This window comes from Dipodomys ordii, unplaced genomic scaffold (genome assembly GCF_000151885.1).
Source record: "Dipodomys ordii isolate 6190 unplaced genomic scaffold, Dord_2.0 Scaffold68, whole genome shotgun sequence".
NCBI classification, from domain to species: Eukaryota; Metazoa; Chordata; class Mammalia; order Rodentia; family Heteromyidae; genus Dipodomys; species Dipodomys ordii.
Genome location: NW_012267284.1, coordinates 2,451,943 through 2,474,996, shown reverse-complemented (window position 1 = coordinate 2,474,996; position 23,054 = coordinate 2,451,943). Strand labels below are relative to the sequence as shown.

The 23,054-nt window shown below is 50.4% G+C and overlaps 1 protein-coding gene across 2 annotated transcripts in view; it reads left to right on the top strand.

Moving 5' to 3' along the window:
• The window catches only part of Mad1l1 (MAD1 mitotic arrest deficient-like 1 (yeast)), a 299,325-nt gene that overhangs the window by 227,356 nt on the left and 48,915 nt on the right, over window positions 1–23,054 (top strand). The window contains exon 17 of one of the 2 annotated variants that reach the window (XM_013023364.1): window positions 13,157–13,269. In XM_013023364.1, the coding sequence (XP_012878818.1) occupies window positions 13,157–13,269 (113 nt within the window). Of the gene's footprint in view, window positions 1–13,156; window positions 13,348–23,054 lie in introns of both variants that reach the window. The other variant, XM_013023363.1, reaches the window with a different exon arrangement.

The window sequence follows — 23,054 nt, the reverse complement described above, 5'->3', positions numbered from 1 at the left end:
TTCTGTCTTGCAGAAAGTGCCTAATTGTGTTGCATCTTCCATCCCCCATGACAGTTCCTAATGCTTCACATCCCCCAGTGTCGTCAGTATCTGTCGTCTTGATTATGGCCATCCTAATGGGTGCGAAGTGGCATCTTATTGTGGTTGCGTCTCCCTAATGACTAATGATGTTGCACACATTTTTATTGCTTATTAGCCATCCATATATCTACTTCAGTGAAATGTCTGCTTAAATCTTTGCCCAGCTCTTAATTGGATTGTTTGTCTTCTAATCATTTTCTTAATGCTTTCTTTTGATAAGCAACGGTTTTAATTTTGATGAAGTGTAATTTATCAACTTTTTCCTCTCTGATGAAGGCTTTGTCCTAAGAAATCTGTGTTCAACCCCAGCATTGTAGTCGATGCGGGGTTTTTTTGTTTTGTTTTGTTTTTTTTCCAGAAGGGTTTACATTGAGATTGTTGACTTCACGGGGATTGATTTTGGCTGGGGTGGATGAGGTTAGTTCTCACGGAATCCTCTGCACTCAGCTGACCCAGCACTATTTGTTGGAAGACTTGTCTTACCCTGCTCAGTCAGTTACATCGACTTTGAGAAGCAGTTGGTGGTGTAAGTTTCAATCTGGATTCTCTCTCCTGTTCTGATGACCTGTTTGTTTGACCCTACAGCAATTCCATTCAGTCTGAACAGTTAATATTTTCCTTGTGGTTAGATTAGGAGCCAGACAACATGCATCCTCCTCCAGCTTTCTTTTGAAAGATGACCTGCGTGTCCATATACATTTCTCAATCAACTTGCCAGTGTCTTCCTCGGGTTTTCATAAACAAGCAGAGAACCCTCTTATCTACACACAGTCAAGTTCTCTGTCCTGTGTCAGCAGCCCACCCCTGGTTAGCCCCAAGCCTTGCCCCTTACTTCTCTCAGGTCTGCTCAGGCTTTCTCAATGAGGGGCTGCCCTGAAAAGCCCCTTCTCCCTGCCCTCATTTCCTGTCCCCTCCTCAGCTCTTCTCTTTTCCACCTCCTGCGGGGATACTTCTTTTCCATATTTTCTTTCTGTTTTCCTTTGCTCAGGTTTGCATCTCTGATTCCTAAAGCTGAGCTCTCGTGCCAGTCACCAAAGCAGCGTTTATTAAGGGCCCACTATGAGCAGCCTAGAGCTGGATGTCAGGGACACTCTTCAGTTATGTACCATTCAGCACTCCATGTCTGCCTCATGAAGCCCGGCGGTGCAGTATGGATAGACAGGAAAACCTCTGCCTGCCAGAAGTTCAATCCATCCTTGGTGTTAGATTTCCTTCACCATAGAGAAATACCTGAAATGAGCAACTTAGACAAGGTCGTAGATTCACAACCCATGATGCCCTGTGGTGGGGAGAACAGTTATGATGGGAATAAGTAGAGAACCCAACTGCCCAACTCATGGCACATCAAGTCATCTCCTCCTTCTTTGGGTCTCCTGTGTCACTCTCAGAGCCCTGTTCACTGTATGTTGCAGAAGCTCTGACCTCACCACACACCACCTGTGAGCCCATAACTTTTGGATTCTGCATGCCTAGAAAACCAGCATCACCATGGCAATGCCAGGTCTGTTCCCAGCAGAAGCTGTGCCTGGGCTCACTTGAAACATAGTGATAGAGGTCCAATATGCTTCCTAGGTGAAGGCTGGAAACCATCCTGGGATGTTATTTCCTAAACAGTCTTGTGTAGGAGAAGCACCAAGGGGCTCTCTTTCGAAAGTTCTGTGTTTTGAAGCAAATTAGCATTTTCCATTACTGAGCCAGGTTCTGAGGTAACCTGGACGCATCCTTCTTACTGTCCCGGGGCTAAGCACTCAACTTCTTTGTATTGGTGCCAGCTCTTGGCATCCTCCTGGACCACCCCAATACATGTACTCCTCCTTACTGACCAAGCAGCAAAATTCTAAATCTTCCTGTCCTCTTTATTGTTGATTTTCACTATAAATTTAGCTAAAAGCAGCCAGCAAGATACATGCCACAGTCCCAAGTGCTGTGCTGCCTCGAAACTTGCACTATCAAATAAGTTCAGCCATTGCCTTTAAACTTGGCCTCCCACAAACTACAAGGACTAAATAAAGTAGAGTGAGTTCCTTTGTAGCAAGGATGGAGGAGGAACTGGAGGAAGGAGGTAGTGTCAGATGTACTAGCCAGTCCTAACAGGACACCTAAGACATGGGTCTCGTGCCTACCTCGTCCTGTCACAGCCAGCAGGGAACCAAGCATGTTTTCCATCTAGAGTATTGAGTGGCTCTTGGTAAAACTCTGACCATGGGTTCATGAGTCAGTAGGCCCCACTTTAGCTCCTCAGAATAAAAATCAGGTGAGCTGGACACCAAGTCTGACTTTGCCGTGGCTGTGTGCCTTTGTGTTATAATCGTAGCATAGCATTTGTGTTGTTAACAGCCCCTCCCCAGCCCCACAGTGCTCTGGGAGTCCCAAGCTGCTGATGCCAGTCCCTAGAATACCTCAGCTATCTCCAGGCCATTGGGAGATCAATGCTAGCCATTCAGTGAGCCCATCTGGATACCCTTTCCCCTCTCCAGGCTGACTGTGCAAAGTCTGTGGTTGGCTCCTGTAGCAGAGCCTGCTTTCCTGGCCAATTCACCTGATTCTGCTCCTTCTCTGCCTCCCTCCCTCCTGCTTAGCCTTGAACAAGCCAGGGGGGCTTCCCCACCTGGGGGTCTTGGAGTTCTCTTTTACTACCCTGCCCCAGCTGGTCCTTGGCCTGCCCTCTCTCTAGAGCCTTCTCTGGGCTACCTCAGCTGCTGAGCCAGTTCCATGCTTCTCCCTTAATCTTCTATCTGAAGAATGTGTTACCTCTCAAGTCCAAGGCCGTTGCACATATTAGTGGGTTTTAATACACCGCTACATCTTGAGAAGGAGGAATGAAGGAGATTTAAAACTCTCGTTTTGCTGAAAGCAGACAGATTGACTCAAAAATGACTCAGTCAATAAAAGATGAGCTCTGAAAAGGTTTCCCTTTTCTCAAAGGGAACTCGCCTTCCAGGGAATTAGTTTCTATAAGCCCAGTGTCAGAAATTAATAATGCATCCACCATGCAGAGTAGATCGGGGGGCTCCCAGCCTCTCACAAACCTTGCTCAGGCTCGGTGGATGTGCTGCATGCTGGGCCTCCTGACTGGGCTGCCTCTGTCCAGCACTCCATCAGAACTTCTGTCCTGCCCAACAGGCCACAGGTCCCTACTTCTGCCCCAGTCCTCTTGAAGGCTACCTGCTAGCCATGTCTGTAGAAAGAAGCTCCTTGAGACAGCTGTTTTCTGGTTCACACCTCTGTCCCTGGTAATGATAAGCAGGTGTCTGTGGATCTCGGTCAAGTGTTTCTCACTTGGAGGGATGTATGTGTGTGCACATGTCAGTGTACATGTGATGGAGTCGTGCATGTCTCAAGGTCTTCTGGAGGTCTACGTGTATGACGGGCAGATGAATGTGGAAGCATCAAACTTTGGAGACTTGGGAGGTTGCCTCCCACAGTTGGGGGTACTGAACCGCCACCCCACTCCCCAGAGGCTCATATTACACTTCTGGCAGGGACCCTTTGGATTATGGGTAGTGCTCAGATTGGGTAGGCATTTCCAGGCTAAAGCAGCTTCAGGGAAACTAGGAGCTCTGTTCTCCCATGATTGTAGATGTAACCCTCTGCCCAAGGGCAGCCTTGTGATTCCACACCCTGGCTGTGACTTCTGTGTCCCAAGACACGGTGCTCATCCAGACACGCTACCTGGCAGAGGCCTCTATGCTTCTCTGCAGAAGACCCTGGACAGAAGCCATGAGCTTGCCCTTGGGTTTGAGTGGCAGAGTGCAAGTCTTTTCTTTTTCTTTTTCTTTTTTTTTTTGAGTGCAACTCTTATCACTACTCATGGGACTATGTGCAAGCAAGGCCTATGGGGCTGCCACATGCAGGGCAGAAGCTGCTGGGGTCTGTGTGCCCTTCCACCTCAGAGGAAGCTTGCTGCCCACTGAGTCATAGCCAGTGTCTTCTTCCTGGCTACACAAGTCTCTTCAGCTTCTCTCTTTCCTGTCCTCTGCTCTATTTAACTCCACTCTGATCCTCCCCTTCCTCCTTATCAGCTCCTGTCACCAGCTGCCATGAGAGTTTTCCAGTTTCTATGCCCTAAAAGAGAACCATGGTCTTTTAGCGCCCAAACATGATGCCAACCTCTGCCCAGCCCCTGTCCTTTAGCCAGGCACACACTCTGTGTCCAGCTGACCTTGGTGGAAAGGAGGCCCACATGCTACAAAACCAGCATCTGGGGCTGCCACTCTCAAAGACTGTAGGGGGAGAATAGAGACCATGCCTCTCAGGCCCTGCTGCAGCCAGGACTTGCTTCTGTCCAACTCTTGATCTTTGTGCGTATCTTGACGGCTGGATGTCTCTGACCCTGCCCTCTGTTGTCCCACAGCCCTGTGTGCTGGGGATCTCCTAGTAAGGCCATGAGGCACTCAGACCATGGGCACAAGACAAGTATCTCAGAAGATTCATTGATTGCTGACAAGCTGCTGTCCACTGCCTTCCTTCTCAGGCACTGTGGGGTGCTGGGGTTCTATGAGTAAGGTCCCTTTCCTGCCTCCAGGGGTATAGAGGAGCCTGGCCACAGACAGTCCACCCTAGCAGGTGGGTGTGTGCAGGCCTAGCTTGCACACAGTGGCCCAGGGAGCTGATAGTGAATGTGTTTGGGGTGGCATAGGAGCTTGGTCTTAAAGTCTGCCATCGAACATTTTCCCTTGCAAGGAGGCAAAAGTACAAGCCACTTGTAGCATTGAAAATAAGAGGTCACAGGGCACCAGTGGTTCAGTCCTGTAATGCTAACTATTTTGAAGGCTGAGATCTGAGGATAGTGTTTTAAAGCCAGCCTCGGCAGGAAAATTTGTGACACTCTGATCTCCAGCTGAACGCCAAAAAAAAAAACTAGAAATGGCTCAGGTAATAGAACACAAGCCTTTAGCATAAAAATTCAGGAACAGGCCGGGCGCTGGTGGCTCATACCTGTAATCCTAGCTACTCAGGAGGCTGAGATCTGATGATCGCAGTCCAAAGCCAGCCCAGGCAGGAGAGACCGTGAGACTCCTATCTCCAATAAACCACCAGAAAACCGGAAGTGGCGCTGTAGCTCAAGTGGTAGAGCACTCGCCTTGAGCTGAAGAGCTGAGGAACAGCGCCCAGGCCTAGAGTTCAAGCCCCACGACCGACCAAAAAAAAAAAATTGAGGAACAGAGCCTAGGCCCTGAATTCAAGCTCCAGGACACACACGCACACACACACGAGGTCCAACTTGGTACCAGTGGCTCATGTTTGTAATTTTAGCTACTCAAGGGACTAGGTCTGAGGATCACAGTTCAAAGCTAGCATGAACAAGAAAGTCTTTGAGTCTTATATTCAACTAACCAGCAAAAAAACAGAAATGGAGGCATGGCTGAAGTGGTAGGGCATCAATCTTGAGTTGAAAAAGCTAAGGGACAATGCCCAGGCACTCAATTCAAGCCCCAGTGCCAGCACACAATAATAATAATAACAACAACAACAATAATAATAAAAGAAAGCCAGGCCCTACCTGTAATCCTTGCTACTCAGAAGGCTGAGATCTGAGGATCACAGTTCGAAGCCACCCAGGACAGAAAAGTACATAAGACTTTTATCTTCAGTTAACCACCAAAAAAACAGAAATGGAGCTGTGGCTCAAAATAGTAGAGTATTAGCCTTGAGCTCAAAAGCCCAAGGACAGTGCCCAAATCCTATGACAGACAAAAAAGAAAAAAAAATAATAAGAAGTCCACACTCTTGAGACTATGCATTGGCTGTCTAGTACACATCAAAGAAGGCCTGGCTATGCTCAGACTGTTTGCCCTCAGTGGTAGCAGCCACAGGCAAGAGTGGTGCTGTTGGGTGGGAGCCTTTAGTTCAAAGTTGCCTAAAGGAATTTATAGTTGGCAGTTAACTCTCAGTTATACAGGGTGGGAAATGGTCTGGTACCAGGATCTGAAGCACATCTGGAGATGTGGGACAGAGTGATTCATCAGGATTGTGGGTGCCTGGGGTTGAGATCACTTAAAAGGGCCAATGCACTAGACTAGACCCTACAGCCCCAGGTCAGGAGAGTTGGGGGTTGAGGGGAGGAGAAAGGCCTCTAATCAAAGGGCACTGATGGAGGAGCATTCATCCATAGACAGGACCAGATGCTTTGACCCTCAGTTTCCACTCTGAAGGATGGAGAAAGCACCATGATGCTCCTTAGGCTGTCACTAAGCTGTAGTAGACAATGTATGTGACCCTTCAAGACCCATCACTGGGCAGACAAAACCCTGCTTTGAGAAACAGTATTATATGTGGAGGATGGACTAGGAGTGGCAGCTATGCAGCTGAGGCCTGAGTGACTAGTGGATGCTACCTTTGGACCCTGGGGTAATGCTTCAGGTGGCATCAGCAATGGCCTTGTCACCACCTGGCAGGTAGCTGCTGGTAGGGGTCTCCACCTGGGGCTGCCATGTGGCCTGTGGCTGGTATGTCAGCTGGCTGACTGACTACCCTCTGACTGACTGGCGCTCTGTGGCCTGTTTCCTCATCTGTCAGTGCCACACGCCTCCCACTCCTGAGGCTTGAAGATACCAAAAGCTACTGTCTCCTTCCGCCAGGGCTCAGCTGGTCGTCTGCTGCCTAGTGTGCCATGGGGGCTGTGTAGCCGACACTGCGGGACCTCAGTTGCTCTGTCCTCGGGGTGGGAGAAGGAGTCTTCCCTAGAATATGATATCAGCACCCGCTTGTCACCCCAGGACTCTCCCACCCCATAATCTGGTGGGCTGTAATTGCTGGTGTCTTTTCAAATCATTTTTGTGCTAGGTGACAAGCTGCTTGCTAGAGTGAGCAGTTAATCACACAGAGATACCCTGTTTGAAAGCCTCTCCGAGCTTACCCAGGGGGTGTCTGCCAGCAGCCAGGCAGTGGGCACACGAACTGCTCATCTGCATATAATTCCAGGGCGAGCGTCTCCTCTCTGGTTTAAAACGTGCAATTTCCGGCCCAGCAGGGGAGCACAGGCACATGATGGAGATCGGGTCTCGGGGCCTCTGGCATCAGTTAATTGGAGCGACCTCTTTTGGTCAGGGCAATGCGCAACCCGGCTAGTGAGTGGTGGTAACATCATGGAGACCATGATGTCAGTTTTAGAATGGCTGTCCAACCTCACTCTGCTGGTGGGTACAGAGAGGGAAGCCTCCAAGGCATCCCGGCTGGCACAGGCACATGTCTACCTGCCAGCCACTCAGGCTTGTCTCTGGGAATTGGATATGGGATGAGCAGGTTGCCTCTGATGAATGGTGCCACATCGGAGCAGTGGCTCCACCTCCCCATTCAGGCATCCCAGAGGATTATACCCATAGCATGCCCACTGGGGCCTTGGCCAGCCCACCGGGGATCTCCTCCCTGACACTCTCCACATTCAGCCCCCAGGAGCAGGATATGGACCCCATCACAGCCGCTGCAGTACCCAACTTCCACAGCTGCTAATAAAATTGCATAAATATTTGATGGCTAATTATTAAATATTTAAAATTGTAAAACTGGAATAGTTTAGAAGTTAGCAAGACATGAATAATTCAGCCCCTGGAAGTATGGCTTAGTTTTGGTTCTGAACAGGGCTTGCACCTCTGGGTGCCTGCTACAGCCAGGGCAGTGGCCCCAGGGACTCCTCAGGCTGGTCAGACTATGCCAACCCAGAAGCAGCAACTTCAAAGGGCTCCTTGTCGCCACAGTGCCTCTGGAGAGCCTCAGCCCTCTCTCTGAGCTTAAGAGGGGCCTTCACATGGAGGCCTCCACATCCCACCGCATTCCAGCCCCCTGGGCTGCCCAAGGCCTCTCAGAAGCAGGTCCTGCTGATCAGGTGGGTCAGACCTTATTCTGCTGCTCTGTGGTCCTGCCTCTGCAAAAGCCAAAGCACTCTATGACCAGATGCAGGAGAGAGCCCCCAGAAGCCCCCAAACAGAGGTGACAGAAAATAGCCACTCCAAGAGAACATAGCCAGGCTCGGCAGAGTCCAGGCCACACCTTTCTCTGTCCACTTGGCTCTGATACTATGCTGGTGCTAAGTTCAGAACAGCTGCCTCACTCAGCCTCCAAGTAAAGCTGCATTTTGGATGGTGAAGTATTAGTCCTGCTTGTGGCTGTCTTAAAACCTGAAAATCCCTGCCTTGGTTAAGTGGATTTTGTTCACTTTTCAGAAAGAAAAATGGCTTTATCCCAAACCTCTAAAGGAACATTTCAAAAGCTGCTTCCAGCTTCTAACAGGGAGCTGCTCAGGGTCAGCAGCCCTGCCACTCCACACCCTTCTTTGGTTTCCTTTCCCTGGCATGTCCAGGTTAAGGGGGGAAGGGTAGGAGGTATGAATACATGATAAGCCTTGTATTTCCAGGGCCAGGTCCCCAATTCTCAGCAAGCCCACATGGGCTCTCTGGCTTCTCTGCAGAAGTGAGCATGTACACATATGTGCACACATGTGTATACTCAGGAACACGCATGTGTATCCATCTCCACAGCCCACAGCACAGCTTTGGTTTGTCAGTGTTGTGACTTTGCTGCTGTGATTTGGTGAGTGAGCACTGTGTCCTGTGGGTGTCCTGGTGTCTTTCCTGTGAGGGACAGAGGGAAGGCTTCACTGATAACATGCTGCATTCTTCCCTTGACTTGGGTTTGCATGTTGGTGTGTCTTGACTCCTTCTGGAACTCTCTGGAGAAGCTGTCAGATTCTGCTCAGTGCTTCAAGACACAGCAGCCATCTGTCAGCTTTGCCCTGGATTCTTCTTGGCTGGGCCCCCTTGGGGCCCTGTCTCCAGGGTCTAAATAGCTCCTGCTCTGTTGATAGGAACTGTATGGCCTCCTGCTGTCCTGCACTTCCTCACTGTCCCACTTGCAGGTGCCTCATTGTCCCCCTGCTGCCTGCCTATGTCCTGCCCGCTCCACCTTGCATCTTCATTGAGCAGAAGCTTAAAAAGGTCTGGAATGTTTGGAGATGCCTCTTGTTCTATCCACCCTCACCTGGCACCAGAGTGGCTCTACCATTTCAGATGGGGACTCTGGCTGGTCTGTCTCCAAGGACTGTTGAGAACAGAGTCCTGCTTGGCCTTCCAGGGCCTTGGGAATTTTGTATGTTTTCTCTGGAGGTTTTATGCTTCTCTCCTAAGGGAAACTAGTGCAGAATTGTCCTACCTCCTGTGGGTTTGGTGAGAGCTGGAAGGCCAATGCTGGTATGGCCCAGGGGTATAGGGGGCAGAGCCTCGTGGCAGCCAGAGGGTACAAGATGCCATACCTGCCCCTGCCCTTCTGCATATCTGTGGCCGTCTTCTCCCTAGTCTCTCCCCCCTGTCTCGGTATCTCAGTGTCTCAGTGTCTCAGTATCTGCCTGCCTCACACTTGCTCCACCGCCCTGCCAAAATCAGCCAGACTCCAGATTTCAGGCTGAGCTAGGTCTCCAGAGAATTGAACCATAAGTGCTCCTTTATCCCAGCATCTCTGCTCTTAGGAGCAGGTGTGCTTGTCTTTGCCAGCCTTTATCTGGCAAAGTGCAGGTTATTTTTGTCCTGTGTCCTTCCCATAGAATTTTCACAGTTGCTTTCTACAATTCCAGGAGGGGCCAGGTGTTGGGCTAAGATGGGGGAGGAGTATCAGGTCAAAGCTGTCCTGCAGCCCCCCAGGACGTGGCTGGGGCAGCCAGTGGCAGAATGCTGAGCTTGGAGGGAAGAGCTGGGAACCAAGCCTGGCCTGTTCCAGGACCTCTTGCAACTCACCCAGTCATCACAGCAGCGACCATTCTCTGGGCTTTTGCACAAACAATCACATCCCTCCCTTTGGCCCCACTCATCAACCACCATGCTCTTGCCTCTGCTGTTCTCTCCAAGAGGACCACCCAGAGCCAGGCCTATCCCTGAAAAGGGCTGTAAGAGAAGAAGGAGTGGGCAAGCCCTCCTGGGGCAGGCTGGGGTCTGGAAGTGGCAGAGGCACTGTCAAGAGGCAGTGTCTAGGGCTAGAAGACAACAGCAGTCTGGGGCCATTTCTCCCAGTCACCTTGGCAAGGGCTTGAGCCAGAGCTCAAAGAGCCTCAGTGGGCTCCTTACAGACTGCGGATGTGGGCTGGGGCTGGACCTGAAAAGGGTTCTGCAAACCAGGTTGCCCTTTCCTGTGGTGGTTTTGGTCCCCTGCTGTCCTTAATGCCACACATGCTGCAACAGGCAGCTGGTCCTACCACAGCAGGCAAGGCCAGAGGCTGGCAGCTTACCCCTGGGCCACTAACTCTGCCTGTGAGTACCAGCCGCCCAATGGAATGCCTCATCAGGGCCGAGAGCAGTCACCTCAGAGCTCTGGGCAGCCTCCACTCCTGATGACTCAAGAAGAGACTACATGAGAGCCTCTAGCGAGAAATCAGTGACGTTTCCAAGGTGGGAACCCCATCTTTTATTTATTTAATCCAAACTGTCATGTGAATTATTCATCTCCATTTATGTAAGCCATTGAACTACAAGAGTACTAGAGAGCAACACATCGACTTTCCAGTGCCCTAAATGGAGCGATTGTTGACTGGTCTCCCTCCCTGGATGAATTTTGTGAAACCACATGCACACACATACTTTGGCCCCCACTTTCCTGGAGGAAGCTGCTTCCCCTCCAAGCTGCCAAGGGCCAGAGGCTCTTGGGGCTCACAGGTACCTGGCACATAGCCAGCAGCACCATGTCCTCCCCACAAAGTGCACACTGACCAACTGTAGGCATGCTCCTGCAGACCTGAGCTTCACCTGCTTCCCAGGCCAGTGAACTGCACAAATGGGGCCCATTTCCTTCTCCAAGGTCAGGTTGTGTTATTGCCGAGGTTTCATTTTTCCCCTAGACATGTGTGATATATCAAAGGCAGGAGATCCTGGCAGGACTAAAATATCACCCCTGAAGTGTGGACTGTGAGTTTCTCCCTCTGTGTGGCGTAGGCTTCCTCCTGCTGGGGCTCCATCCTGAGACGCAGGATGAATACAGGTCAGGACTGCCAGTTAACCTTTTGATTCCAAAGTCTGATTACTCCATTAATCAAGGACTCTGGCCCGCTTCCCACTGGACGGGCTCTCGGCTGCATATAAGATAGTAAATTCAGGAGCAGCCAGGACAGGACCAGTGGCCATGCAGCCACAGCCCCACAGCTGGACATTGCTATGCAACCCTCTGACAAGCTGGTTTTTTTCAGGCTGTCTCCTCCCAGCTTCAGGACACCTTGCTCAATGTGGTTCTTGAATGTTCTGCAGTGTGATTGACAGTGAGGGCAGGAACAGCCCTGCCTGAGCACTTCACCCCTATAATCAGGAGGGTTTGCATTGTAAGCCTCAGATGCTTCATTTGTGAAGTGGGGAATGGGCTCATCACTACATCTTGGTGATATGGCTGTGAAGTAAATGTGTATGTGTGATAGGGGGCTGGGCTTGTACCATCCATGTAGTTGTTCACAGTACAGCCCTCAATATGCAACTAGCCTCCTAGCTGTTGATTAGATCCTCAAGATGGAGTCTGAAGACAGCCAGGGCCCTGTCACCCTGCAGTTAGGTGAGGATGTGAAGATGGCAGGATCACATTGGAGCCCAGACTTCCCCACGTCTTCCTCAAGGGCTTTTGGTTCCCACTTGGCCCCTATGGAAGATGGATACCCCCACCCCTACCCAGCTTTCCAGAAAGCCACCTAGGCCCATTGTGCCCCAGGGCCTGTGTCCAGATGTTTTGCTCCACTACTGTAGGCAGCCAAGCAGAGCCTCTGTGCTGGACCTGGACCATGGAGCAAATTGGCCTCCGAGCTCACTATGACTCAGAGAAGCTCTGTGCCCCCTGACCAAAGCATCATTGCGCGTGTTAACTTCATACATGCACACCCTTCCCAGCCAGGCAGACACCATCCTGTCCCTTGTCCGGTATCACAGCAGAGGAAGGCTAGCAGCTAGTAGTTCACCTTTCAGGCAAGATAGGGTTCACCCAGGTCTGGCTGGCAGGATGAGATTTGTCCATCACCTTCATGGCCAGTTGGGCACCAACCTTTCACATCCTCTCCCTTATCCCCACTGCAGCAGACCCAAACCCTTCAAGAAACTTTCCTGAGTTCCAGGCAAGACCTCCAGAAAGCACCCAGCTCAGGAGGCAGCTCTGTGCATGTTTAAGTGGAGCCAGGCTCAGTAATTAACGAGGGGGATAAATCAAGGTTTAATTACTCGGAAGGCACCTTCAGTGAAAGATTCATGATAATCGTGCATCCTCCTGGTGGCTTTGCACAGCTGGTTTCTCCCCGAGTGGCAGTAAACCACAATGGACAGGAAGGGGGGTGATCTATCCTGAAAGATATGTGAACTGGGTTCCCAGTGGGGCTGGCGGGCATCTCCCAGCTCATCTGTAGTCCTTTAACACATCTGGGGGGACACCCTCCTCACAGTGGCCTTGAAGTAAAATGATGGTTTCCATCCATCTCCCTGTCTCTCCAATCCCACTATGCTGATGCTGTTCTAGCTCATAGGGGTAGGTGCCCAGCCCTACAGGGTCTCAGGCTGCAGCCTGGGAGTGATCAAGCTTAGCCAGGTCCACTGTGCCTCTGCACATCCAAGCCTTCCACTCCAGACCGTCATTCGTAGTGCTGTGCCTCCAGAGCAGCCTGACCTGGACTCTGCTGACCTGTAAAGACCAGTCACCTCCCTCCTAACAGTGACCTGGAGTGCCTTTTGTGTTGCTCTTGGTCATTGCTGAGAACTAGTTTCCAAAAAAAACCCCTCCAGGTTGGCATAGAATTCAAAGCTGGGAGCCTGGGGTATCTGGCTCCAACATCTGTCTTTTGCAGAGTCTCTGTTTTCTTTCAAGTTACTGTTGTTAATACAGTAACTTTATTATCACTGCCACCAGAAGGTCACACTGCTTATCAGCTTGTCCTTTTCATTCCAAGTCTTCTGAGTGGCCAGATCCGGGCCCGCAGATGCAGTGCTTCCTCAGTCATCTCCAGGCGCTGGGACTTGGGTGAGGGTGTGGCTTGTTCTTGCTACCTGGCTCTCCTCCGTGTCTATGTCTGGCCCCTGCTCTGGGTCACAGCATCTTGGTGATGAGCTCACAATCTCCTGTCCTCTCCCTACAGAGCTGCGGAAGCAGGTGGAGAGTGCTGAGCTGAAGAACCAAAGGCTCAAGGAGGTTTTCCAGACCAAGATCCAGGAATTCCGCAAGGCCTGCTACACACTGACGGGCTATCAGGTAGATGTAACCACGGCGGGCCAGTACCGGCTGACCTCTCAGTATGCAGAGCACAAGACAGACTGCCTCGTCTTCAAGGTAGGCTCTGTAGCATGGCCACAACTGCTGTCACCAAGCTCACATTTCCCTTCTAATCAGGTATAATGAATGGCACCTTTCAGCTTAGCCAGTCTAGTGTCAGCAAGGCCTGGTTTTGCTAGGACAGAAGGGGGCACTGGGCCACTTAGGCCTTTGACTCTAGTTTTGACTTGTCCCTCTCGCTTTTTCATATCATGCATCTGCATTATGTCAACCATGTATTGTCTCTGCAGGTTGGGGGCATCGTGGTATATGTCACCACCTAAAGGACTAAAGTTACAGAAGAGCAGGGATGGGTACCTTCAGAGCTGTCAGACCTAGACCCTCTCATAGCCACTGGAAGGGAAAAGCCAGGTGCATGTCTTTGCTGACAAGTGACTTGGCCAAAGGTGTCAATCTTTAAAGTTGACTGGAAGAGCCAGGGCCAACTCCACAGGCAGCCAGAGAGTCCCTGAGGCAAGAGGGCTAGGCACTGAGTAGAACTGCTGCCTTATATGAGCTACGTGGAGTACCAGCCCATGACAGACAGGTGAGGCCAGAGGCACCTAAGGAGGGACCTCACTATGGCCAGAGCAGTGTGGCTCACTTGCATTGTGGATGAGCTGTGGCCAGCCTTGTACTTCTAGAGACATGGGGTCAAGGAGTCCTCATGGTGGGCAGTTCCAGCAACAGAAGGAGCAGTCACATGGACAGTAGGTTGGTGGCCTTGCATGGGCATCAGGCCGCTGGAAATCTGGGGTGACTGGCTTATTCATGACTGGTGAAGATGGTGTTGTGCTCCTATCTTGGGGTGGAGGTGTTGAGTGCCTATCAGGAAGGGTTGATCCAGCACTTATTATAGGAGGCTGAGACAGAGCTGTAGCCCCTCTTAGGACTGGCCAGCTGCAGATATTCATGAGCCACCTTAGCTCCCAGCAGTCTCTTCACAGAAAAGGGGCCAACTTTCACTTTTATCTGCTAGCTATCCCTGGTGTGACCTACAGAAATTCAAGCAGCGTTTAACAAAAAGTGAACAATGGCTCCCTGGTTTCATTTTATTCAGACCAGTGGCTTGCTTTCCTTGTTCCTGTCCCATCTGTCCCCTCATGCACAATCTCCCCTGTCTTTGTGGCCAGAACAGTGCCTCAGGCATGGTGTCCACTGTCCTGCTGTTTCTCAGCACATCCTGTAAATTCTCTAGATGTCATATTACGTTCATCCATTTTTACGCTTCCTGAAATCCTGAAAGCTTTGAGTAAGTAAATAAATATTCAGATGCCCAAAGCCTTTAAACAAATAGGCTATCAGAAGTGTATTTCTTCACTTTTGTATAATTCTGTGTACTTTTGAACACCTCAGGATCACTGATGGGTGTTTAATTTGATGTACTGTAGAAGTCCTGTTCTTGGAAAAAGATTAGGTAAATGAAGATGTGCTTGGGAACAGTCACTTATCAGACAGGGCTGGAGATCACAAGGCAGAACTCACTGCAGTGATTGATCTTACAGAAACCTCCTCCAGGGAGACCTCAGAAAGCCTTCTAAAGTATTCTGTATTTATTGATTGTTGAAAATATAGAAAGTCCAAAAGAAGAGAATAGTTTGTGAGACTTGGCCTCTAGTAGATAGTCAAGGTTACCATGTCTATGCTCATGCCTGTGGGAGCAAGTCACCTTTGCACCAGTTCCTGTCCTCACAGACCCAGGTGTACCTCCACCTTCTTCCAGCCCTCCTGAGGTTTCCTCCTAGGTATATGTGAAGCCAGCTGTATGCCCTGACCAGCAGGTGGCCCTGCAGAAGGCCACATTATGATTAAGCCCTCCACAGGACACATCTGGTGGAGAGAAAGAGTAGCCACTGACCCCACCCCTCCAGACACATTCACCACATGGGCAGCTAAGTTGCACTTTTCCACTGCTTCTACTGTCCACTGACTGCCTATCTGTGTCTAGTCACAGTGCCCCTGACATCTGTGAAGGTGGGTTTGTGCCTCTGGAGACTATCCTGACCAGAAAATCTGACCTATACTTATTCCAAGGCTGCAGAGGCGTCAGCCCTTCCAGCCTTAGGTGGCTCCTTCACTATGGCTGGAGGGGCACAGAGACCTCCCGCTGTACTCTGCTGGGGTCAGCAGGTGAACACTCCCCTCAGGCAGTGGCTTGGGTAGCTCCTCAGGAGCTCAGGCCCCACGTGACCCACAGCTACCCCTGTGATTGCTACAAAACAGTGTGGCAGCTCTGGTGTCTCCCTGACAAGCTGTTGTTCCACAGGTCTCAGAATGTACACAAGTTTTGGGAGACTGTGGCATGACCTAATGAGGGCCATATTGAATAGTGGCCTGGTAAGGCCCATGTATCATGTAGTGACCTACTTCAGATCATTTCCTGGGACCATGGGTGGGCACTGGGTGTGGTGGCTGTCTCAGGAGCAAGGATGCAATGGTCTCAGGACCCTCCAGACATCCTAGTACTTTATTCCTTGTTAAGTTCTGGTAGAGGGCAAGGCTGTGGACAATGGGGCCTGAGTCTGAGAATTTCCTCTTGGCCTGTGCCCCTCCCTCCTTGACCACTCATGGGAAATACACATAGGGACCTCATACTAGACAGACACTGGGAGAGCAGGCCCACCATGGGAGCTGGAAGGCCCCTACTGGCTGCCTCAGCCTGACCCACAAATGCCCCGAGCACCTGTCTTGCCTGTCACAGTAGTTTCCACAGTGGACCTGCAGCGGGGGTTCACAGAGGAGGAGCTGGGGTCCCACCCCCTCAGCCTTGTAGTCCTGTGCCTTTCCTAATGCAGGGTGCAGGCCCTACAGAGGCCTGTAGAACCATGGTCTCACTGGGCATCTGGATGACCCTACCAGACCTTCTTGGTGCCAGGTCCTCCTGTGACTTGTCTGTGGCTAAGGATCCTCTGAGCTGATTTGGCAGTCCTGCCCCTGGGCTGAGAGACAGTGTGCGCCATCAAGCCTTCCAGCAGGAAGTCTGTCACCAGTATACCAAAGCTGGCTTTGCCCCCATCTTATCCACCTCTGCCTTTTCTCTGCCCTTGGGAACAGAGGTGCCAGAACCTGCTGGTGCCACTAATGCCATCTTTCATCTGCCGGCCAAGTCATACCAACAGTCTGCTGGACAGATGGATGGGGAGAGAGCAAGAGGAAAGATAAACAGACCAAACGGTAGGCTGGGCCCAGGGCCTTGTCCCCATGCAGCCACTGGGCCCAGTGTGATCATGGCTGACTTAGCACACACTCACATCCTATCCCAGCCACTTCTGCTTATTTTATTTTCCTGAACATGACTTCCAGGCAGGCAGGCAGGCAGGCAGGAAGGGGTCTGAGGAAGTTAGAAATAGCTGAGGTCTGTTTCCAGCCGAGCAGGTTCTGCAGATGTGCACTGGGATAATTGAGGGTTTGCATGCAGCACTAACACCACGCTTTCCATCCCTGTGCAGACCCAGCCACTGCTGCCGAGTGGGTGGAGGAGCTGCTGCCCGGGCTGCCATGTGTGCAGGAAAGCAAGAGAGCTTGGCTTCAGAGCAGCCTGTCCTCCCTCCCAAATGGACTCATGTCTGAGTCTTCAGCATTTCCTTGCAAAGGCTTGTTTCACCCTGCCCTGCACTGCAGGCCAGGACTGACGAGGTACCATACTATCACATGGGACAGTGCACTCCTTACATCAGGAGTACCTGGACTCCCAGTCTGTCCCTGCTGATCTAGCTTCCTTCCTGTGGCTCACAAGGACCCACCCTGCCTTCCCACCCTCCCCTAATCTAGCAAGAAAACTTCCGGTCATGCAAGGGAAAAAAACATAACCGAGGGATTGAACAACTAGGCCAACACCACACAACAAACATGATTTGTAACAAAACCTGTGAGGAGCAGGTGACCTTGTGGGCCTTAACTCCATGCCTGGGAATGCGCCATGATTTGGCAAGACCCAGAGCCTGCAGGTTCTAACCAGGGCTAGAGGCAGATGAAGATTCTAGAAGCACAAAGGCACCAGTGCAGGTTGGTGCTGTGCTGTGTGGCTTAGTCCATTAACTGGAGACTCTAGGCCTGGGGAACGAGACTGAAAGGGGCTAGTAGCTAGCCCATAAGGGGAATGATCTGTGTGCATAAATGCCAAGTCCTAAGTGTGACTGGTGTGGCTTATAGTTCCTGCTTGGTAGGCAGCCTATGGCACATCTTCCCACCTTCCCCATCACCATGGCTGAGCTGGGTATTTCTGCCTTAGTACAGACTCTGGGGGCAGTAGGATTGTGTGGGTTTGTTGCTGAAGATCTCACTCCATGCCAGTGTAGGAACTTTCAACAAGCTGCTGGACCATAGCAACCTTGAGATCTTCCCTGCCAGCATGGGTCAGTGGCACTGTCCCATGTGTGATGTAGATTCAGTGTTCTTTGCAAGAGATCTAGCTTGACTCGCAGGTGGTACTGTGTCCCCTTCTTCTAGAGGCTTTGTGCCTGGGCGCATGAGTGGTACTTATTTAAATAGGAGTTGATCCACCTGCCTGATAGGACAGGCCCAGCCTCGGTACAGATGTGGTTCTGCCCATATTCATTGTGATTCTGACTACCTAGCTCTCCAGAAGCTGATAGGGCTCACGCAAAAAGCAGAAAGGGCAGGTAAGGAGGTGGCCAGCTTCTGCACACCTGCATCCTCAGTGCTAGGACTGCTAGAGAGCATCAGGTTTGTGTGTGGAAAGAAGAGCCAAGTGATGTGCAGCTCCCCTGTGCCCGGGGCATGTGTGGGCACTGCTGGTCTATGTGCCCCACCATCCAGAGAGCCTGGGTCTGTTGGATATCTGTATCCACAGAATGAATACAGAAGGGTGATTTCAAATGTTCACATGGTTTGGTGGTCTATTCACTTCCTTCCCCTAAGCACACCTGCTGAAATGCTGTTTGTAGGATGCTGGACCTTGCTTGGCCTGTCTGCCATGTGCTTGAAGTCCACAGCTTCCACAGTGACCTCCTCAAGCTGCTGTGCACACCAGGGTCTGCAGGCATCTTCCCTCAGACCTCAGACTCAGACGATGTATAGCCATAGGATGACCACAATCAAATAAAACTTCAGTTATGGCACTGAGCTTTGAACTTTACATAATTTCTAGAGCATAAAATAATTTTCTTTGGGCTTTTGAAAATTAATGAGCTTTAAAAACAATTCATAGGGCTGGGCACCAGTGGCTTACGGCTATAATCCTAGCTACTCAGGAGGCTGAGATCTGAGGATCTCTGTTCAAAGCCTGCCCTGGCAGGAAAGTCTGTGAGACTCTTATCTCCAATAAACCACCAGAAAACCAGAATTGGTGCTGTGGCTCAAGTGATAGAGTGCTAGCCTTGAGCTGAAGTGCTGAGGGACAGTGCCCAGACCCAGAGTTCAAACCCCATGACCAACACCTCTCTCCCCACCCCCAAAAAAATCATAGGTTTACAGAAAAATGTTTCCAATATCCTGGGCCTTGCCACATGGTTTCCTTTGTTGATAATGTCTCACATTAGGCTAGTGCTTTCCTGTTACTGCTGACCAGAGTCTGTGGTTGACAGACTGGTGGGGAGCATTCTGGGGTTTGTAAAAATGCTGGGGCTGTGCAGCATCCCACCAATCCTTGGCCAGATCCCTCATCCTCAGTCACTTGGGCTATAGAAAGGTGCTGTGCACAATCATGGGGGAAAACTAGGCCGTGGGTGTCTAGCACCTCATCTGTAGCTTCAGGGTTGGCCTTGAGCAAATTGTTTCAGTTTCCTTGGGACAATTTGGGCTTGCAATACCACTTCTCAGATGCTTGGGGAGGTGGCAGGCTCTTAAATAGTGAGTTCATCCTCTAGACCCCTCTCCTCCCGTCTACTGTGCCTCCCACCACTCTGCTCTCTGGCTCTGACATTGGATCCAGTGGAGAAGACTGGGTGTTCCAGCTGTTGGGATGTGTACCTGCATGCATATCTTTATCTTCTGACTGGTAACTTCCTATTTACTGTCTTCATACATAGGCTGCAGTGCCCACCCTGTTCTGAGAGTACCTTCTGTCCACTCCCCAGGACATTCTTGACCTACTCACCCCTCCTGCCTCTCTGTTCTGTGTGGGGCTTGTGGGGCTCTCTGGGTCATTCACAGAGTGACAGAGTGGGGAGCTGAGCTTGGATCTCCCAGGGAAGTTAGGTTTATACATACACACTCTGTCTGTCTGTCTCTCTTTCTCCCCCCCCTCTGTTTCCGCCTCCCTTCCCCCCTCCACTACTACTTGTATCCAAGGCTCTGTCCTACTTCCTTATCAGACCCAAAATTCTCCTGCCTGGCCAAGCCATGCACTGGGTAGCTCTTTCTGTCTGATGGGATTTGAGAATTAAAGTTCTGCCATGACTAGGCTGAGAAATAGGAGAGCATGATGACAGTGTAGGCCCAGGAATGTTAGGGGATAGACTTTGCCAGACACTGCTCCTTGTAGGCATCCAGTGAATTCCAGCCAGTGGCTTCTGAGCCTTGTCCTGCGTAGTAGACAGTCCCATTGTGCCACAAGAGCAGCAAGCAGTATCAAGTGACAGACGCATGCCATATGTCCTCCATGGCCTTGAGAGGGCCACCCGTGCCCTAGTCTCGTGAGGGTGGCTGTGAGGACCTCACAGCTGAGGGCAGGTAAGCATCTGCCATTCAGTTGTGGATTTGGTGTGTAGCCTGACTGGCTGGCCTCCCACCAGGCTGTATTTGGTGGGATCGTGGAGCTAGCCCAGCTTCCCCTTCTCCCTTGTGTATCAGACTGAAACCATGAGTCTTTCTACCTGCCTGCCCATGCCAGTTTCCTTTCTTGTCATAGAAGACCTCAAGGGTCAAAGAATACTCTGGTCTTGCCCCTTCATTCTGTGGGTGAGGTCATGTACATAGAGAGGCCAGGGATCTGGGTTCAGGTGGGAAAACAGACTGAGAATGCTGATAGTTTAAACACAGAACCTTTGGGTGTACCTTGTGGACCTGGTCCCCAGTTTCACTGCCTCTGCTGTAAACTGGGATGTGGGCCATCTTGGGACCCATCGTGGGCTGGGAGACTGGCTGGTGCTGATTACCATAGAGTTGGCATAGTTAGGGCATCCCCTGAAGGGAGCTGTCCCTCCTTGTGGTGCTGAAGCTCAAGTCAGAAGCAGGTCTGACCTGCTACTGGCCTGGGTGGAGCTGGCTGTCCAGAGAAGAGGTGTGTTGGTGTGGAGTACTCTTTTTTGCCTCACCCTCCTGAAGATGCTGCTGCTTCTGGAAAGGGACCCAGTGGCTCTTGTGGCTTGTGATATAGGATCTATGATTTCTCAGAACTTCAGGTACTTCACATAGGTGTCTGTGAGATGATAAGGTTCAGATCCTTGCCTTAGTACCAGCTCCAGCTTAGAGCTCCAGGGCTTAGAACTCGGGATCTGCCTGGGGCCCTGGTGGTGGATGGGCCCAGCATCCTCCTCCGTGCTCTGCTTAATGGAGGACATACTCAGAGGCAGCACCATATGAGGCCTGGCTGACAAAGGGAGATGCAGAGAGGATGCTACTGGGAAGGAGGCGTCAGCTACTCGCCCTCTCCCTTCCCCTCCCTCCTACAGGCAATCAGGCCCATTCACAGGCTCCTATCAGCAGAGGCTTTTGGAGCCTCTGGTCTCTTGCCGTAACAATGAGATCTAGATAGACACTTTAATTTGAATTTGCCTTTTCAGGTCCCTTGAATTTCAAATAGAGTTGCTTAGAATTCATGCTGACTTGAAAACCTGTCTTATTTCTTCAGCTATGTTGGTCAGGCTTAGCAGGCTCTGGAATTTCAACCATACAGGATGTTCTAGTCTTTATGTCCACTTGTATAGCCACACACACACCCAGGTCCCTGAAGTGGGGGTGAGAGTCAGGGCTGGTGTTCAAGGGTAGCTCCCTGGGCAGTGACCACAGGGCCCTTTGTGAAAACTAGCTTGCTCAGAGTCCCAAGTTCATGGTCCCCAGCACCGGAGGGAGAGGTTGCCAGCCTCAGGTAGAAATTTGCGCAGATGAGTAAAGACTGGGCTGTCTTGGCAGTTCCCTGTCTTGAGAGAAGTTAAAGAGATGAAGCTAGGAGTGAGCCAGATGACAACTTTTACCCAAGAAAATGTGCTGTCTTCTTGAGGTCGGCAACCCTGACTGGGAGAACTACTTTCCATTCCTGCAGTTTGTGCAAATGCCCTGTGCTCAAGAGGTCCAGGCATCCTGGGAAATGAAACAAGACTGTGAGGCCCAGCGCCAGTTTTGTTTGAAAAGCCAAGAGTGGGCAGGGCCAAGGCTCCCAGGCCTTCCAGCTGTGCATTGTTGTCCCCCTCCCCCAGAGGCTTCGTTGTTTTGGTGGTACTAGTGTTTGAACTTTTTAGGCAAGTGCTCTACCACTTGAGCCCATTTTCTCCTCCAGCCTTGAGGACTTTTCTGAGTCAGTCAATGGTCAAAGGTCCCTGGTCCAAGGCCAAGCCTACTCCCTCCCACACCTGACCCTGCAGGAATAAGCCTGCTTCCAGCCTTTCCCAGAGGGCACATGGGGACTACCAGCTTGAACCAGGTGGAGGAGTAGCTCCCAGTCCTTGAGGAAGAAAGGAGGCAAGGCTGGTGACTGGGGCTGCCCAAGGACTTTGGGCCAACCTGTGGCTACATCCCTTCTTCATTGTGGTCATAGGCACTATATAGGTAATGACGTTGGCTTTAGTCTAGTAGAACTCTATTATCTAAGCAGGCAGAGACATCAAGTGGCCCCTGGTGATGGTTTGTGAGCCCCTGCTCTGCGTTCACAACAGGCATAATTAACATCCCAGACTGCCTTTTAATGACATTGCACTACTTAATGTTTAAAAAAAAACAACCCAAACCCAAAACTGATTTTTTCCAGTGGTCTCCCTTTTTTGTGCGATTTTTATTACATTTATGGTATTTTTTTTTTGGAGAAGCCATTATCATTTAAAGCTAAGTGATTCAAAAATACCTTTTAAATGTACATACATATTGACTATTTCTGGCACCATCTCCATGTGTGTTGCTTCCAGATTCCCATCTGGCAACATTTTTCTTTTGCAGGAAGAACTTTAACATTTCTCATAGGTCTGCTACCAGCAGATCTTTTCTGTTCTCCTTTGTCTGAGGGTGTCTTATTCCCTCTTCATTTTCATGTGATGTACAATCCTGTGTTGACAGTCCTCTTTTCTTTCAACATTGTACTGATGTTTGTCTCACTTTCTGGCTGGCATGGGTTCTGACAAGAAGAATGCGAGCAGTCTTATCTTTGTCCCTTGTACGTGATATGTCTTTCTTCCTATAGCTGACTTTGAGATCATCTTTGTTTGCTGTGGTTCATTGAACACTTTGGATTTGTGGGTTGATAGTTGATGGAGATTTAGGATCTGATCCCAAATTTGGGCTATCCTTTCTTTAAATGTTTTTGTACCCCTACCCTAGTTTTTCTTTGGAATTTAGTGTAACGTATTTTTACTTGGTTGGCTTTAGCCTATTGATCACTGGTCTTCTCTTCTGTGCCTGAGTTTGGGTATTTCTGTTGCTGTCTTTAAGTGCACTGAGCTTATCTTTTGGAGGAAAGTTACTCTTGTCCAGTGATTTTTTTTTTTCATTTTAATTACTGCTGTTCAAGTCTGTAAGGTCCATTTGGCTCATCCTTAATATTTTGGGCTTCCTTTTTTTTTTTTTTTTGTAGTCTGTTGTTTTGTAACAAATTACCTGAAAACTTAGCATGCAAA